Here is a 19,480-nt window from a genome sequence, read left to right as displayed (position 1 = left end):
AAATGTACTACAAAGACATCAATGGCACGGCACTAGTTGTCAGTAGGTCAGGTCTTATCCAGGTTCAATGAACTGATGTACAGAAGTGAATGCGCTGAAAGTGATAAAGTGTCAACAATAGACAACAATCAACAGAATGCATGGCCATAATGGAGGTTGTTACGGAAACCATATCTTTGGAACCTAAGGCGTCAGCATTGACATCAAACAAGTTCTTTAGCTATTGAATTATAAAACATTTTACAGCAGCTGTTCATAATCGTACTAGTATTTGTTAACGGTAAAACTATATCTTCAACTTGTTCAGAACAAATCCTCTCAATGAGGGGTCACATCAAAGCTCTTTGGGGTCCTATACTTGAGTGTTTACGCAGATGTGCATGCAGTTGAGCTTGCTCAAAGGAACAGACTTTTGCCAATAATCTCCTTCCGTTGTCCAGTCGTCTGTGTGCCTGTGTCCATCACCGCGTCATCGCCCCACGGTCTCGTGTCTCGTTGCATGTTCCTCGTTCTCGTCCCGTGGCTGGCTGTGGTCGAGCTTGTGGTCTGCCTCCATCGTGTCGTGTCGTGCGGTGACACCCCCGCCTGTGTCGTACGGTGACCCTCCCACCCTGTGTCCTCATGGCCACGTGTCCCAGCCCCCCCTCTCCACCCCCTGTGTCCCCTCTGCTCACACTCCACTGCTCACATCCTATGTGGATGTCTCTGTCTGGTACAGTAGGCTCTGTCTGTCTGTCGTCCATCCACCTCTAATGGATCTCAAATATAATCTCTTCCTCCTCCTCTACACCGACTGAGCTACTGTACCACAAAACCTCTTTGACTTTGCATGTTTTGTTTTGTGCGCGCGTGTTTATTAACATGGCTTGTCTCTAGGTATACAGCCCATTGGACCCTAGCGTATACTTACAACGAGCGTTGCCGTTACCTTGTGTTGCTTTTTTTTTGTTTTTATAAAGTTTCATTTGACCTTGTGTGTGTGTGTGTGTGTGCGTGCGTGTGTGTGTTTGTATGATTACATTCCCCACAGTGTTTCAATGCACGCCAGTTGAGTGAGTTGTGTGCCGTACCGGTCTTGTGAAAGCAGACGGCAGACTGCGGTACCCCCCCCCCCCCTCCTTCTCTTCCCACCCTCCCTCCTGTCTCTCTAACTCCGAGGGTCCGCCTCGCGCCCTGACGTCTGCGCTCGTCCCAGGGTCTCTTACTTCAGCCTCCATCTTGTCTTCCCCCCTCCAGATCCGCGTTGTGAATGCATTCCGCAGCTCCCTCTACGAAGGCTTGGAAAAACCCGAATCCAGAAGCTCCATTCACAACTTCATGACGCACCCCGAGTTTAGGATAGAGGACTCCACGCCCCACATCCCCCTCATCGACGACACGGACATGGAGGAGGACGCGGCGCGCAGGAGGAACTCCAGTCAGCCGTCCTCGCCCAACAAGAACAACAACGCCATCGACAGCGGGATCAACCTGACCTCCGACACCAGTAAATCCGCCGCCTCCTCCAGTCCTGGAAGCCCCCTTCACAGTCTGGAGACCTCCCTCTAGCCCCCTGCCCCCCCCCCCCCCGAAACCCCCTACGGGAGCTACCCATCCGGCCCCTGGATGGAGAAAAGAATACACCGTGAGAACTATACAATCAAGAAAGAAGCGCAACTCAAGCCAACACACACGACCACGTATGTGTGTGCGGTGCGCGTGTGTGTGTGTGTGTGGTACGCGCGCTGCTGACTGGGCATAGCGTGTTCTGAACCGTGTCTATAGAGGCAGTGAGAGGAGGAGGAGGAGGAGGAAGATCTCTGGCTAATGACAAACTGAACAACGTACAGTACAACACCCCCCCCCACCCCCTCTCTCTGCTCCCCTCTCTTGAGAATAACAATGACTATATTCATAATAGTTTAAATTAAATTGAAAACATTATTATTATTATGATTATTATGATTATTATTATTATTATTGCTCCTGCATGAATGTACATTACCCGAGTTTTTATTTAAATTGTTTTAATTTTATTGGAATTATTTGATTTGATTGGGTGGGAAATGCAGTGGACTGCTATTATAAGACAGCTTATCCGATTCACTGGTCTGTGAGTGTCCTGTGTGGCATGTACTTAATTGTAAAGACTTGTTTGATTAATAAATGAAAAGTGTGTAAAGGTTGTAGGGCTCAACTTGCACAGTAGATGACACCTGTTGGAAAAGAGGAACCCATTAATAATTAGCGTTTCTTAAATATATTATAAATATCTATAAATATCTATAAATATATATATAATATATATATACAGAGTTTATCTTTGTTTGTTGGCATGTTGCCTTGTTTCTGCTTCAGTGGCTCTTACTATTTTAACTTATTTATGTCCTAAAGAGAATGTAATTTGTTTACAAAACCCATAGATTCTTCCTGGTTTATTTGTAGGGTTCAAAACCACACAGCAGATGTGCGTAGTTGGAACAGCTCCCGTTGGTGTTTTGTTACAGACTGTGTGCTGGAACTTGCCTGCTATCTTGTCAAATATTGTAGATATTTTTAGAGGATAACAAAAAGAAACCAAAATATAATGGGATATATTATAAATGTGGCGTCTTAGTATTATACGATTGTTGGGATCAAGTCTGAGCGGCTTCCTTTGTTTCCAAACAGAGATCTTAAGATGAAGGGGTTTTATTTGTTTCATTACTCTTTCTCTTTTATTTTTTATTCAGTGCTTGAAATTGACTTGAGGTCAGTCTCCGAACCGAGAGGGCCATTCAGGACTATGATGAACTGTCTTCTATTAAAACTGCTTGTTTAAAGGAAATGTTTTAAATTATGTGTGACCATCAAAGGCTGCGATGGATTTATCTTAGAAATGGCAAATTAAGTTATATTTGGCTTATCTGTATGAAAATCAAAAAGTTGTGTTGAAATCTTGTGATATATTGTGTTGATTATTTTTTTATTTCTTGATTTTCTTTTTCCTTAAAAGAAAGAACATACAGCTCCCAAAAGCTGTTGGCATTTTGAACAACTAAAAAAACAACAAAATGGAATGTTGCTTTGACTCTTTTTCTATATAAAAAAGATGATCCTTTTCTGCACTATCCGGATATGAATGAAAAACTCTATGGTGTAATTTTAGATGTGCTTTTGTGTGTTTTAACCAAGCTTGTCTTCCTGCCGTCACTCAGTATACTCAGCATCTCAACAGTATTCACTAGTTGTAAACTATTTATTGTGCTTTGGAAATGAGAGGCTATCAGAGACCCAAATACGGGAGGCACACTTACAGTCTAAAGACACCAGGATGGCAAATGCCCTGAAATTCTACTGTAGTATTAATGTTATTTCTATAGCCAATTGGAATCATTGAAAAGCATGACATAATGTGCTCAATATGCAAGTTGAACCAATCCTCAACCTCTTTTATCTTTTTCCTGTCATTTATTTATTAGCAGATCTTTCATCACGAGAGGGTGCACAAGCTTTAACAGTTAGCTCAGGCCTGTGACAAAGCAAATGGACCATTTTAGAGATCTCTTTATTTAACGCTGAAATGGTCTGGATTCTGCCGTTGCTTAGATGCTTTTCCTTTGACGTCTTACCTTGGCGTTGTGTTCTGTACAAAGTTCTCAAAATGACTTCAGCCAACATTCTCAAACTGTTTTTACATTCACCTCAGCATCCAACTTTAAGACAATAACCAGTGTTCCAGTAGAGGATTCTGGGTAAATAGAGGACTGTCTCCATACAGACCTGTGAGTAACAGGAACAATCCTGACTCCGCTAGACTGCAGTGCTCATCACAGAGGTCATAGGTCAATGATCATGTCAGTCTCATCAACACCACAGGTGTTACTGTACACACACATCTTCACCATGACAACGAAACGACAACAGTGTTGAAATAAACTAATAATAATAATAATGATGATGATGATGATGATGATGATGATGATAATGATACTTATTGCAATATATCACCTGCTTCTATGTACTGTACTTAGCAGCATGCATTTTTTGTGGAACAATGAAAAAGAGTACAGTCATGCCAACAGAAAATATGGCATTCTAGCCATTTATGGGTAAATGATGTGTTCATCCATCTTGTTTTTATCAATTTTTTTATCTATACAATAATTGTAAATAAAGAACTCAATGTCTTTGTTCATTTAATACTATGCAAAAAGTCATGCTTTCTGATTGTTACCCACCCCCCCTTAGAGTGTGTTGACGGAATGTTTGTGGTCTCAAAAGTCAGTAAAATGTGATGTAAATTATTTTCTAGCTTGACGAAAGTTATATGATGAACTGTGACTCTTGCTGCTTACTTGTCCCATTACCCCACCTCCAGACAGGAGCGCAAGTGAAAAAGAGAATAAAACTAAAAAAAAAAATGAAAAAGCACTAAATAAATTTCCCAGAGCAGCATGATCCAGAATGGCGTCTATTGACCCGTGTGGCGTCTGTGTGGTGTTTTGCTTTCTTTTGGCGTCCGCCAGCGGTCTCTGAGCTGAGGGCGGCTGTGTGCTGTCCGACTGGACGACGTGGTGACATGGAGGGAGGCCAGGAGCCATGGAGGGACACCTATGGCCGGTCATCCTTTCAATTGTCCTTAATTGTCAGTGATGTCTGGTCAAACGGTCGTCGTGGTTTACTGTAGTGACCGCACTGCCACAGATGTCATCTTTCTGTCCTGCTGGGAACTGGGAAGCCATATCTGCTGACTTCATGGGCTGAGTTACAGTAGATCAGCTGGTTTCAAATGAACCGCTAACCCTTTAATAGATCGCATTTTATTGATGGTTGCTTGTAGCAATGGGCCAATCGAGAGCGGATGAAAACTAAGTTATAATGCCATAACAACACCAAACTCCACTCCTTTCAGACTGACCCTGTGTATAGGGGTTGCAAGAGGTTAGTGTTTGCTGTGGATTCAGAGATGGGTAGTGATCCTTAGTGTTGTACTGTAGATCTCTGTAACCATCACCAGGGGGTGCTGTTTGATGACATTTGGAGCTCATTTAATGTTCCACCTCATCGACAGTTTTTTTTTTAATTTCTTTTTTTTTCCAGTGAGATTGATAAGGAACAATACCGACTATTATTAAAACAGGGTTTGGTATTGTTCAAGGCATACAGTAGCATCACAGTGCCCTCAGATGCTGAGTATGGTTTTTAGTTCTCCCTCATACCCCCTGGTCCAATACGTCATAATATAGTCAAAATAAATTAATATGACATTAGACCCCTCTAAATCTAACTTCACCCAGGGCTACAGTGTGCTGTCAACCTCCCCTTTAATGGACTAATGACCCCATTAACTGCAGAGGAGTCACAGTCCGCTTCCATGTCAGTATGGATTTGAGCATCATCCTCTGACAACAATTAACCTTTCTGATGTATGCTTTTCACGTGACAGTATTTGCATATTAAGCCACACTGTGACTAATGGGTTACAAATGTTTACCCTTCAGAAGAGGCAGGGTAAGCTGTGAAGACAGTGAGAGGGGATGGTATCTGACCTGCTTCAGAGCAAGAACCTCCACTAACAGTTGTTGAATAATAGACAAAGACGTGATGGAAGAAGATGGAAGGAAAGCACAGCCCTCTCAAACAGGAGCAGATGCAAAGAATCTGGCCTAGTGCTTAGGTCAATCAATCAATCAATCAATCAATCAATCAATCAATCAATCAATCAATCAATCAATCAATCAATCAATCAATCAATCAAAGCTTAGGTCAAAACAACCCTAACATTTTAGTGATGTCCTTGGCTATGTGGGTAAAGAGAGGATTTTTTTTTTTAAACATCTATTAATCTACTGTAGGCCTACTGTAATCTGCTGTGCTGTTACTGTACCATTGACCAGGACACCTAAGATGGTTCAAAGCGACTGAACATGTATGAAGGAGTGAAGGTGCAAAGCCTCTCTCTTCCTTTTCAAGAACTCATGTGGTCAGCCAAGGCTGGACAGTAGGAATACAGGATGTGTGCCATACCTGTATCTAGTAGTGTGCTACTGTACAATCTCACATATCCTTGTTTTTCTGTGGGAAAGTTCAGCCTCTCAGGGCGGAATTTGAATATTTCATGAATTTGTGAGGTGAAAATGAAGCCTCACTCGATGTTGCACTGAAGTAACGAATGGGTTCTGGGGAAAAGTCAGCACTGTTCCTTTAAACCAATAAACAAGAGTCCTTGACACAGCCGATTATGGGATCAGTTTTAATCAAGGACTAAAGTAAAGATAACCGAGGAGTTGAAACCTGAACCGACACCTAATATCGTTGGAGACAGTTGGATTCAAATTGAAGAGGTGTTTCAGGGAGCTTTTGGCCCCTGCAGATAAAGGCCCTGCGACGTCAGGAATGCGTCATTAGCATGCGGGGATGTGCCTGGCCCCGGACGATGAATAGCGAGTAGACTCCCACAGCCCTGCGCAGATTAATGCAGAATGAATTCAGGTCCATGCACAGGCTGATTTCCCCAAAGAATGGCCCTTTATTGGGGCCCAGTTGAATCATGCTGCTTTGCTTTCGGCGAATAGAGGTGAAGGTAATTGACAGTCCTTTAGAAACAGCCAACACTGGTGATGTTTTTTTTTTTTTTTTTTTTTTGAAAGGATTGATTTTGAAATTACTTTGCCCATGGGTCCTTAAAGACCGGGAGAAGAATGACAGCCTTTAGTAATTGTTCTAATGGGATCAGAGTACCTTTGGTTCCTGCTAGGGAAGGATGGCTGTGGGAATGATGTGGGAATCTTAGGGAAAAACCACACACACACACAGTTTAATGCGTTAATTTTATGCATGTTTATTATTATTTGTTTGTTGTTGTTCTCATTATAAATGATAGCCTACGTGTTGATAAATGGAACGTAGTGAAAGGGACCCAATGTAGGGGAGGATTTCTCACTGTTTGTGGGAGGATGTCCACATGGGACCTGGGGTGACGCTCTCTGGCTCTCTGTCACTGAGCCGTTGTAGTCAGATCAAAACAAACAAGGTGGGGGCGGGATTTAAATGTTGTATACCAAGGTTACAGAATGTCACTCCACAAACAGACCTTTTTATCGTTTAATTTGAGTTTCGCTGAGGGAAGAATGGGATCACCCCAGTCCTTTTCGTCACTTTTAGTTGGATTAAGTTCAGACCTGCATGGTGGTGTGTAGACCTGTGATTTGGGATTCTGATGGGCTTAGCTTGGCTCCTCTGTGCACAGAGGAAGTGTCAGCCATTGATTTAGGCTATAGTTTACTGAAAGGTGAACTATCCTAAATCCTGATATATAATATCAAAACACATCCATCCTACTAATTTACCAAGTATCTTCCAAAATGTAATACAATTAATCAGAGAAGAAAGATGTGCTATTAGTATACCTAACCAGGAGGGGTCCTCCAAGTGATAAGGATTTAATAACCAATGTCATCCATCACAAAACCGAATGACAGCTGAGCAGTTGGCATTCCAATTACATTACACATCAGAGTTTCTTTCAAGACTTAAAATAAAATAAAATTTTTGTTGGACACTTAGAGAGTCAAAACGTATCCTAGGGGCCGATCTGGATTTTGAGCCCTGTATCATTTGTATTGCAGTCGCTTCCAATACTACTTCAGACCGGCCTCAAGACATGTGTGACTCTTCCCATTAAACAGATACCGCCAAAGGGAGGAGATCAAATGAAACCAGTCAGGCTTGACTGTTCACTCACGGCTGTGTCTGCCCATTTGTACCAGGATGCCACACTATTTGTTTTTGCTTTCCATTTCCTGTTGCTGCAAACAGAGCCCATTGGCAGCGGCACCATGATAAATGCTGCCTTTCTTCAGCCTGTACCAACAACATCCAACACCTCCTCTACATGACTAATGAGTCTCTAGCGGTCTATTGGCATTCTGGCCACAGCAAAATATATGTCCTGACAAATTAGACAAAATCTACTCTTTTTCGATTGTTTACTGGCATGCATTGCTGTCTGTTTGGCTGAATTTGCCCGTATACATGCCAGGAAGAATCCTACCAATATCATCAACCAAAAGCATCAGCCATGAGAGTCTATTTTTGGTGATGAACAAGGCACGCCACTGTGCTGATAATGAATGCACTTGGTTTGTTACACACACAATGTACTGTATAATGTACTATAAGCCTAATCTTGAAATAACCTTCAGTCAATAAAGAGCCACTAGAGAACAGAGGATATTAGAGTGATCATTATCAGAGTAAAAGCGTTCAGACGCAGCATTAATACATGAACCGACATTCATAAAACCCCTGGAACACCTTTCACCTGTCATTACTGGCTAGTTATTGCTTTATGTCATTATAGTAACACATTATTAGAGGTGACATCCTATTCTACCCGCTGTCTCACTGTCAGCAGAGTTAGCAGAGGGAGATATTAGTACTACAACAATCCTCCCTCCTAAGCACTTATTGTATTGTATTGTATTGTATTGTACTGTACTTTAGATTGCTATTCTTGCACTTTGCCTTCAGCACTAGATTATGCTCTTGGTCACTTGTTTTAGAAAGAAGATGCACTTGTGAGTTCTGGCAAGTAGTAGTACATTGGCTTTTCCTACGTTAAATGCAATTATTGTTAGTCGCTTTGGATAAAAGCGTCTGCTAAATGACTGTAATGTAATATTAATAATGAGGGACAGTATGTGGTCTTAGAGGTCAGCAGGTTCTCTAGGTTTTTTGGAAGCTCTATCCGTGGTCAGTTTTCCAGAGTTTTAATATGAACAGTTTATTTATTACCTGTTTGTATTCGGTGGCGTGTGTTTATTGGTTGGTTTGTTTGTTTGTTTATTTGTTAGCAGGACTACGCAAAAACTACCGGACCGATTCTCATGGAACTCGGTGGAGGGGTGAAGCATGGGCCAACTTACAACCCATTACATTTTGGAGTGGATCCGAATCAGAGGGCGAATCCACAAATTAAAACAGAACTTTGAGTGAAGCCAGCTTCCTGTGTGGGGAGGCGCTAGAGACACGGGGTTTGGACTGGGGGGTGCGAGGGAGAGCCCGGAGTGACTGAACCCCCCCGTGCTGACGGAGACACAAGGGGGGGCGCCACAGAGCCACCCAAACACTGCCGCCCATTCACCTCCATTCATGTTTTGGACTGGCTCAGGAGAGAAAAATTCCCCCCACTCATTGTCAGTGGGGGGATTGAAACAGCCATGTCTCAGTGTGGAAAGGTCAAAGGAGACACATGGACTGGCATAAAGCTCTCAACCTAGCGAATGTAGCAATACCAAACTTGTTCTGCTCCCACAGAGCCACAAAATGCATTCATGGGCGGAGGTCTGTGCTCTCTGAGTAAAAATAAAAAATGTATTTTTATTCAGTTAGGACCAAGTGAGGTGGTACCAGGTATTACGACTTTCCAGTCAGTGTTATTCAAATTTGAGATTGAAATTTGTGTATTTGAGGCCAGTTTCTAATAAAGATGTGAATCTTGTTCCTTCCCTTTTGACAGGATGTGTCATGAAGAGGTATCACTGGCATAAGGTACCACAGGGGAGCTTCTGTCAGACACGCTCGCACTGACGCGCACCCACACACACACACACACACACACTCACACACAAACGCATGCACACACACACACACACACAAAAAAACGCACGCAGATGCACACACACACATGCATGCACGCGCACACACACACACACGCACACATCCCCATGTGGCACACACACACACACACACACAAAAACGCACGCAGATGCACACACACACACACATGAACGCACACACACACGCACACATCCCCATGTGACAGTTCCTGGGACAGGTTTTTGATTGCTGTCACCCCTTCAGCCACAACGGTAATGGCTTTCTTACCACTGAGTGCTGAGTGCTTTTAGCCTCCTCATTTCACTTTGTAATTGCGAGATGTCAACCAGATAAGCGAGCTGACAGCCTCAGAAGAGAAAGATACAGGGCAGTATTTCCCGTCCTAATAAAGAGCCTATCTACTGGGAGGATGAGATGAGGAAGAGAGCGATGATCGATGGCGCCCGGGCAGGCGATGGCAGCAGAGAGACCAGACCACTGTCCAGAAGAGCAGCTGCTGCTGTTCATCTTCATTACACTGGTCCAGTGCTCTCAGGAACAACTAATAGCTCATGCGTCAAAATACACTTGACAGGTCGGCTCAGAGGTCGAGATCTATGAATAGTTCAATACATAATTGCACATCACTTATCACATTATCACCACCCATGAAATACTCTCCCAGGTGGAATGGACTTCCAGACTTGAATTCTAATGAAAACACCCAGAATGCAATCTTGCTGTCCGCTTCTCTGAGAGAAATTGACATCCCCGTAATTAACCCACAGCCATATCCACATGTTCTTTAAAGGTTTGTTAGCTGCATGAATTTGTAGCCAATCTCTGGAAAACAGTGTGTGTGCGTGTGTGTGTGTGTGTGCTTGTGTGTGAGAGAGACTGTGTGTGTGTGTGGGGGGGGGGGGGTTCTGCACCGAAATGGTTCTCACTGGTACAGTATGTGAATGGATCTCGAGTAAAGTCAATATTTGGTCGTAGATCAACAAACGGACCAAAGGATTTTACTCGGATCCAAAACGATTGAGCCCTCCATCTCTTTTGATATACCACCCTATCTCTTTCTCTCCCTCTTTCCTGATATACCACCCTATCTCTTTCTCTCTCTCTCTCCTGATATACCACCCTATCTCTTTCTCTCTCTCTCTTTCCTGATATACCACCCTATCTCTTTCTCTCCCTCTTTCCTGATATACCACCCTATCTCTTTCTCTCTCTCTTTCCTGATATACCACCCTATCTCTTTCTCTCTCTCTCTCCTGACATACCACCCTATCTCTTTCTCTCTCTCTTTCCTGATATACCACCCTATCTCTTTCTCTCACTCTCTTTCCTAATATACCACCCTATCTCTTTCTCTCTCTCTTTCCTGATATACCACCCTATCTCTTTCTCTCTCTCTTTCCTGATATACCACCCTATCTCTTTCTCTCTCTCTTTCCTGATATACCACCCTATCTCTTTCTCTCTCTCTCCTGATATACCACCCTATCTCTTTCTCTCCCTCTTTCCTGATATACCACCCTATCTCTTTCTCTCTCTCTCTCCTGATATACCACCCTATCTCTTTCTCTCCCTCTTTCCTGATATACCACCCTATCTCTTTCTCTCTCTCTTTCCTGATATACCACCCTATCTCTCTCTCTCTCTCCTGATATACCACCCTATCTCTTTCTCTCTCTCTTTCCTGATATACCACCCTATCTCTTTCTCTCTCTCTTTCCTGATATACCACCCTATCTCTTTCTCTCTCTCTCTCCTGATATACCACCCTATATCTTTCTCTCTCTCTTTCCTGATATACCCCACCCTATCTCTTTCTCTCTTTCCTGATATACCACCCTATCTCTTTCTCTCTCTCTCTTTCCTGATATACCACCCTATCTCTTTCTCTCCCTCTTTCCTGATATACCACCCTATCTCTTTCTCTCCCTCTTTCCTGATATACCACCCTATCTCTTTCTCTCCCTCTTTCCTGATATACCACCCTAACTCTTTCTCTCCCTCTTTCCTGATATACCACCCTATCTCTTTCTCTCTCTCTCTCCTGATATACCACCCTATCTCTTTCTCTCTCTCTCTCCTGATATACCACCCTATCTCTTTCTCTCTCTCTTTCCTGATATACCACCCTATCTCTTTCTCTCTCTCTCTTTCCTGATATACCACCCTATCTCTTTCTCTCTCTCTCTCCTGATATACCACCCTATCTCTTTCTCTCTCTCTTTCCTGATATACCACCCTATCTCTTTCTCTCCCTCTTTCCTGATATACCACCCTATCTCTTTCTCTCTCTCTTTCCTGATATACCACCCTATCTCTTTCTCTCCCTCTTTCCTGATATACCACCCTATCTCTTTCTCTCTCTCTTTCCTGATATACCACCCTATCTCTTTCTCTCTCTCTCTTTCCTGATATACCACCCTATCTCTTTCTGTCTCTCTTTCCTGATATACCACCCTATCTCTTTCTCTCCCTCTTTCCTGATATGACACCCTATCTCTTTCTCTCTTTCCTGATATACCACCCTATCTCTTTCTCTCTCTCTTTCCTGATATACCACCCTATCTCTTTCTCTCTCTCTCTCTCTCCTGATATACCACCCTATCTCTTTCTCTCTCTCTCTTTCCTGATATGCCACCCTATCTCTTTCTCTCTCCCTCCTCCTTTCCCAGTCCATCTCCAACACATAACAGTGAAGAATGAGCTTAGACAGGGGCCAGCTATTCCCTTCCCTGGAACTTACATTACCATAGAGAGTCCTGCTGTTAGTATTGCTTAACCTTGCTTTCAACTCTGTATCCTTCCAGCCTTTTCTAAAAAGCTGCTTTGCATGCTTAGCAAGGGGCCACCTTTTATGTGTCACAGCCAATAGTGATATATGTGCTGCCTAACTTTTTTCTCTAGACGCACAATTTTGTTGGGGGGGGGGGGGGGGGTCTAACATGCTTGACCTCCTTGATTCATTCAAGCGCTGGCAGCATACACAAATAACACTATAACAAAAACAGCTCCATCAAACGAGGCCGGACACTCTCATCCACCTTCACCGATGACTTTTTAATTATATTATATTCCGTTATTCAACGGGCCGCTGATATAAGGGTAGCGTTATACCGGGCGAGAGTGCGTGGGCGTGAATGTGCAGAGTCTCTGGCGGTGGCTCTCGTCCAGGTCCGGGCGGAGAGGTGCGTTTTAATATTCAGCCCTATCATACCAGCCTCCACGGCTCCCTTGGCACACCGCGCGCTCACTTGGCAAGGCCGCGCTCACTTGTGGGTGGTCTGTTTGTCATCCACTCAACACTCTCCTTGGCAGAGGGACGCCATTGGCCACTCCACAGGGGCAGAATCGCGAAGGTGGAGCCTGCGCGTGACACTGGATGAATACTTTATGGGGGATGCTGTTCACTAGACTGGCCGCTACTGTTTGTTGAGGCCCGAGTTCGGGCTTGTAGCGCCACTGTCTTTGTTCCGTGCTTCCCCTCGTTCTTTGTCTTCACACTTTCGCTTTTCCTTTGTTGGAATGTGTGAATGGATTCGGTCTAAGGCGTCGCTGTGAAGTGACCCATGCCTGGTTGTTCTGGAAGATGTCGCATTCATTTGGGCGAACAAATTGCTCTTCATATCAACCAGTTGAGTGACATCTTCATTGAGTTGTTGGCTTTATACTTGATGCACAAGGGGACATAGACAGACAACTACTGACTCTACATATGTGCTGCATAAGACAAGGAGCTGTTTCTGTCGGGCCCTCTCTCTCTCGCTGATGTTGTAGCGAGTGCCATCTTCTATGCGGTAGTGTGCTGGGGCAGCAGCATCAAGGTGGCGAATGCCAACAGGATGGACAAGCTGATCAAGAGGGCGAGCTCTGTCCTGGGGGTCAGCCTGGCTCTGTCCTGGGGGTCAGCATGGCTCTGTCCTGGGGGTCAGCCTGGCTCTGTCCTGGGGGTCAGCCTGGCTCTGTCCTAGGGGTCAGCATGTCTCTGTCCTGGGGGTCAGCCTGGCTCTGTCCTGGGGGTCAGCATGGCTCTGTCCTGGGGGTCAGCCTGTCTCTGTCCTGCGGGTCAGCCTGGCTCTGTCCTGGGGGTCAGCATGGCTCTGTCCTGGGGGTCAGCCTGGCTCTGTCCTGCGGGTCAGCATGGCTCTGTCCTAGGGGTCAGCATGGCTCTGTCCTGGGGGTCAGCCTGGCTCTGTCCTGGGGGTCAGCCTGGCTCTGTCCTGGGGGTCAGCCTTGCTCTGTCCTGGGGGTCAGCATTGCTCTGTCCTGGGGGTCAGCATGGCTCTGTCCTGGGGGTCAGCATGGCTCTGTCCTGGGGGTCAGCCTGGCTCTGTCCTGGGGGTCAGCCTGGCTCTGTCCTGGGGGTCAGCATGGCTCTGTCCTAGGGGTCAGCATGGCTCTGTCCTTGGGGTCAGCCTGGCTCTGTCCTAGGGGTCAGCCTGGCTCTGTCCTAGGGGTCAGCCTGGCTCTGTCCTGGGAGTCAGTCTGGCTCTGTCCTAGGGGTCAGCATGGCTCTGTCCTGGGAGTCAGTCTGGCTCTGTCCTGGGAGTCAGTCTGGCTCTGTCCTAGGGGTCAGCATGGCTCTGTCCTAGGGGTCAGCATGGCTCTGTCCTGGGGGTCAGCCTTGCTCTGTCCTAGGGGTCAGCATGGCTCTGTCCTAGGGGTCAGCATGGCTCTGTCCTGGGGGTCAGCCTTGCTCTGTCCTAGGGGTCAGCATGGCTCTGTCCTAGGGGTCAGCATGGCTCTGTCCTGGGGGTCAGCCTGGCTCTGTGAGAGTTGTGGTGGAGAGGCAAATGCTGGCCAAACTGTCGGCCATCATGGACACTGTGATCAGGCAGAGGAGTGCCTTCAGCAGCAGACTGATCCTGACATATGTAACCTGATCGGACCGGTCGCCTCATCAATGCCACACAAGCTGTCAACTTCTTGCGCAGTGACTCGAGGTGAGCGACCTGTCCAAAGTCATGCTGCGATAGGTTGGTTTGACGCTGCATGGCAGTAGTGTTCCATCAATGTGCACTCGGAGCTTACGTTTGGCTTCCTTGTTGTTAAGGTGGAAGGCCGTCGACACCGTCTTTGCCTCACTGAGCGCTTCAATCTCCATTTCCGGAGATATGTCGCTGTGTCTGCATGTCCTGGCTCAAGGTCTCCTCCACAGCGAGTACACATGCACAACGTGATCGGCAGGTTGTAGGTGTAGATGTTATAAAGGAGGGGGGCCAGGACAGATCCCTGGGGGACGCCTGTCATTGGACAGGTCGCTCACGTTCTGCCGACACCTCCAGTCACTGCGCAAGAAGTTAACAGCTCGTGTGGCGTTGATGAGCCGACTGGTCCGATCAGGCTGGGGCGCCGGCGCAAAAACACTGCGTACGGAAGCCCTAGCCCTGGTATGTCCATTACCGGTGGTGAGGGTGAAGCTGTGGTTTCGGACAAGCTCCATGATTATGCTGACCATGTGCCTGTCCAGCAGCAGGTGGAGCAGCTTGCAGGTGAGGCCGCGGTACCATACGGTGTCGTAGGCAGCCGTCAGGTCTATAAATAAGGCACTGGCCTTTTTTTTTGCCGAAAAGCTGTCCTCGGTGTCTTGAGTCATCAAAGTGACTTGATCTACGGTCGATCTCCCATGTCAGAACCGGCCTGCTCCTGTGGGAGCAGCGGGTCGATGATTGGTTCGACGCGGGCATAGATGAGACGCTCGAGGATCTTGAAGGGGACACATAACAGAGAGATGGGGCGCTAACTCTTGGGGTCCCCTTCACCCCTTTGCTTGCAGAGTTGGGGCAGTGATGGGGGGAGTGTCTATTTCTACCAGTGAGGTTGGTAAGGATGCTCCATGCCTTGCGGCTGGAGTGTGAGAAGTCAATGGAGTTAATGGCCTCCTCCCAGCACTCTTGTCTCCTTCGGCTGAGTCTAGACAGCAGGGCTGAGGCAAGTCTGTCTGACTCAGCTCCTGGGGGGGCCCGGAGGAAGGCACAGTGGAGAGTCTCGCACTCCGCATCCCAGCATGGTTTGAACCTATTACGATGTCCGCGTGGGAAGGATTTTTTGGCTGCTTTCATCAGTATGCCGCAGAGGTCCCGGTACGCCGCATCCACTTTGTTGGTGTTAGGTGGTGGGAAGAACCTCGTGGTTCTACAGTATGGGTAAGGAGGCGGTAGCGTTTCCAGTTGGCCTTTCGGAAGTTCTATCGCTTCACCGGCTCGCTCGGGACGAGGTCCATGAGTTTAGGCATGGTTATGCCTATGGTCAGCGATGGTCGATGTTGGGACTGCAGTAACTTTCCTAGCATACGTCTATCAGGAAGCCGGTTATCAACGCTGACACTCGCGAATGTCAGGATTTGTCCCAGTTCTCCAGCAACCTGACATCCAGGCACAACCACTCAATCTCAGAGCCAGAAGGGGATTGGTCGATGAGAGTTCAGTTCAACCTTGATGGACGAACGTAGCAAGGAAATGCTTCCTGCTTAGGATAGATCCAGCTAGAGCGAAATTTGGGAGAACTAGCTTATCTGCTGTTACGCAGTGGGTCTCCTGGAGGAGGATGACGAGGGCTTTGGCGGTGCAGGCCAGGTGCTCGATGACGTCGGTTTTACTGGGGGTGAGCCCTTTGGAGTTCAGCTGCAGAATTCGAGGTTGGGAGCTCAGCTGGCTGCTCTCCCCGCCTGTGGCAGCCAAACACCAGCCCAGGTGATGGCCCTCAGTTGTCAGACTTTGCTTCACTTAAAGTGATTAATCGCAGCTACTGACCACCACGAGAAGGTGTCTGCCTCGCACCTGGAAGGTGTATGTTTTGTATCTATTGTAAATTTGTATTCTATTCTGTGTTACTTTGGTGTCTTTTGATGCTGTAACGGTGCAATATCCCCCCGGAGATTAATAAAGTACTACTACTACTACTACTACTACTATTACGTTACTATTCAGGGTCTTCAGTGCTGCGATACAGTAGTTCTAGATAAAATTGAATGAAAACATTTTAAATGATCCAGATAGCCTCATGTGATTCTGCACCTACCTTGATTCCTGGTTCACCAAACCCAGTCTCATTACAGCTCATCCTTTGATCTCCTCCTCCTCCTATGTGACTGATACTGAACCCTGCCCTTCTGTCTTAGCCAGCAGAACTAAAGCCCGTTGGCATTTGCTCAGGTGCAGAAGCAAGTCTTGAGAAGAGCATGGCTGGGATGGGGTGTGCAGTGAAAATGGCTTTATCATAAGAGTTATCACCTTTCCAACATTACTGATAACTGTCAGATTCGCACCGAGTACTGCTTTGTTCTTCATTGTAAAATAATTGAAATTAAATATTCAGTTGGCAGGCACCTACTGACCCATGCATTCCATCACTAAGTGGTCTTGAGACATTCTTACACAATTGGCTTCTCTTTCTTGCTACAGTAACACTTGAACTGGAAATTAATGTAATTAAAAGGCATACAATAGTGCCCAAGAATCACCAGATCATCTTTAAGATAACTGTTATGAAACTGACATACTATATCTGTATTTTAATAGTAGGCCTATTACAGATAGGCCTACTAATAAAATACAGATAGAGTATGTCAGTTCAACAATTCAAAATCTCGTACTGAAATGCTGTGAGGTGTCAAAAACCAAACTGGATTTGCTTATGTAATATCACACGCTGTGTGAGGTGAGAAGATGCAAGGACATCACAGACCAGACTATCCTCCTCCAGTAACTACCGAGGAAAAGAGTGATGATGGTATCCTAGCAACGCTTCTGTCTAGCCTCCTGGCTGGAAGGCAATGTGACGCCATCCCTCAGGCCTCCGACAGCCAATGGGAATGCAGCAGCAGAGCAGGAAGTCCTCTACTGTCATGTCAATAATACTGTCCCTCAAAGAATGTATCATAGGCTTGTGTGACTGGCTTACCTGTAACTATTTGTCTATGCAACTTTAATTATGAATATGAACTAATAACCAGAATGTTATCTCAACAACATCATGTGAATCAAGTATTTCAAAGAATACACTTTAATCGCATAAAAATGCCAGGTTTCAAGGTTGTGCATTCTGGGAGGAGTCTGAAATGTTACCAGAAGGCAATATCATGGGAAAGTGAGGCTTGTGTTTGTCAAAGAGGTTCAGTGAGTGTCTGCCAACAACTCTGGTGGCCATGCTTCTCATGCAGGACACCTCCTTAAACTCCTAATGACTACTGACCCCTATGTGAGGAGATGTTTGGAGAGTAGGTCACTCTTTCATCACCCCTGAGTTCCCAGTGCATTAAGTCTGCCCCACTAGGAAACTGAGCGGTCAACCACTCCATGAACACATCCTACAAAGTCATTAAGCCATAAAAAGCCCATTTTGTTTACAAACAGCATGAAGTTATTCTGCATTATGACAAGTTGCTCATGCATCATCAGAGGAAAAAACGCGAGTTGTTAGAAGTTTGAGATGTCATTAAGCCTACTATGACATGTGTAGACTGACTTTTCAAAGGCACAAAAGGTTTGTGTTGGTATGCTGGGTGAGGAGTCCAAGAGTAAGAGCCCACAAAGGAAACAAGACCAGAGACATCAATTCATAAATCAGTGGTCTTTCACTTTGAGGATTAAGCTGGTCTTTCCACAGCTCACATCTGCATCTAGAAGGTAAATGTATTTTGAGCAAATGTACTGTACTCTGATTCTTAAAGCAGTTGTGTTTAACGTTACTGTTTACAGTTGCAATTATTGTTATTTATTATGGCAGGCTATTTATTTTTTATTTTTTGAACGAGTCAGGTGTTGCTCTATCAACCAATTAGACTTCGTCTGTAGGCTACTGTAAGTGATAAATATAATCCCACATTTCCCCTGAGCTTGGCATTAAAATAATGCGCGTTTACAATTTATTTAATGTTGTAGTAAGTCATAAGCAAGTCGTGCAAATGAGAATGACCGCGCATTTTCCAAGCGTGTCACAGGATCTACATCAAGTCTGAAAGGTTTGATCCGGTTGGAAAATTGCTGTTAGCTCTCAGAGATCCCTCACCTATCCCTCCTGTCTCCAGTCTCTGTCGCCTGTGCTCTGTAGCGTGTGATAAAGGACATTAGAAGATGCGCGCTAGTTGGGTACCACATGGCTCTTTTCCAATGAGAGGCGGTTGAGATCACATCGCGGAGACTGTGCAAGTGCAGTCGCATGTTATCCATTGCCTTGTGCGAGATAGCATCGCCACCACTGGGAATCTTCCTTTATATAGAGAGACACAACAAAACATCCACATTCAACGGGGATCCAGAATTGTCTTTTTTTTCCCTCTTCTCGCCCTGGGTCAGGCTTAACCATCCCTTGTTTTGTAAAGCCAAGTGCGGGGATCATCGGGTGAGCCAAGAAGGTTTACTGTGTACTGGTGAGTAGTACTACTTGTTGTCTTCACCTTCTGAAGTTAATTCACTGTTCAGGGTCTGTGTAAATCTGGATTTCATCTTGACCAGGGTGACATACAGTAGGCTATAATGTCCTTTATTCTGGTTGCAAAGTCAGCTCAGCTGTTTCTTGAGAAGCTCAGATGATTACCTGCATCTAAGTCTTCTTATGATCAGCATCTAAGTCTTCTTATGATCAACAAGTGCCTTTCACTACAGTACTGTCAATGACATCATAATTCAGACGATAACAGAGGTTACATTGACGGAGTTTGATAGCAGTTGAACCCAAAAATGGATGCCTCTCTTACGATTACTACTAACAGCAATCTATTCATGTGCATGCATTTCCCCTAAATGACCCCCCTGAGATGGTCTCTCTGTCCCTGCCTCCAGAGGCTTAAGATGAATGAACCAGGCTGCTATTCTAGCAATGCTAATGGGTATGCTTCATAGTATTGGCGCGGGCTATAATCTCAACCAGAGGTGTGTGATTTGTTTCAAGCTGTTAAAACGTC

General features: G+C 45.5%; 1 protein-coding gene across 1 annotated transcript in view; it reads left to right on the top strand.

Moving 5' to 3' along the window:
- The window catches only part of atp2b2 (ATPase plasma membrane Ca2+ transporting 2), a gene marked incomplete at both ends in the record, with an annotated part of 50,935 nt that extends 49,387 nt beyond the window's left edge, over positions 1–1,548 (top strand). The window contains 1 exon segment of the mRNA XM_084460630.1: positions 1,237–1,548. Coding sequence (XP_084316756.1) covers positions 1,237–1,548 — 312 coding nt within the window.
- Positions 1,549–19,480: the final 17,932 nt, after the last annotated feature.

Source organism: Borostomias antarcticus (genome assembly GCF_949987555.1).
Source record: "Borostomias antarcticus genome assembly, chromosome: 33".
Taxonomy (NCBI): Eukaryota; Metazoa; Chordata; class Actinopteri; order Stomiiformes; family Stomiidae; genus Borostomias; species Borostomias antarcticus.
The sequence above is the reverse complement of the archived record's forward strand: the minus strand, read 5'-3'. Positions and strand labels throughout refer to the sequence as shown.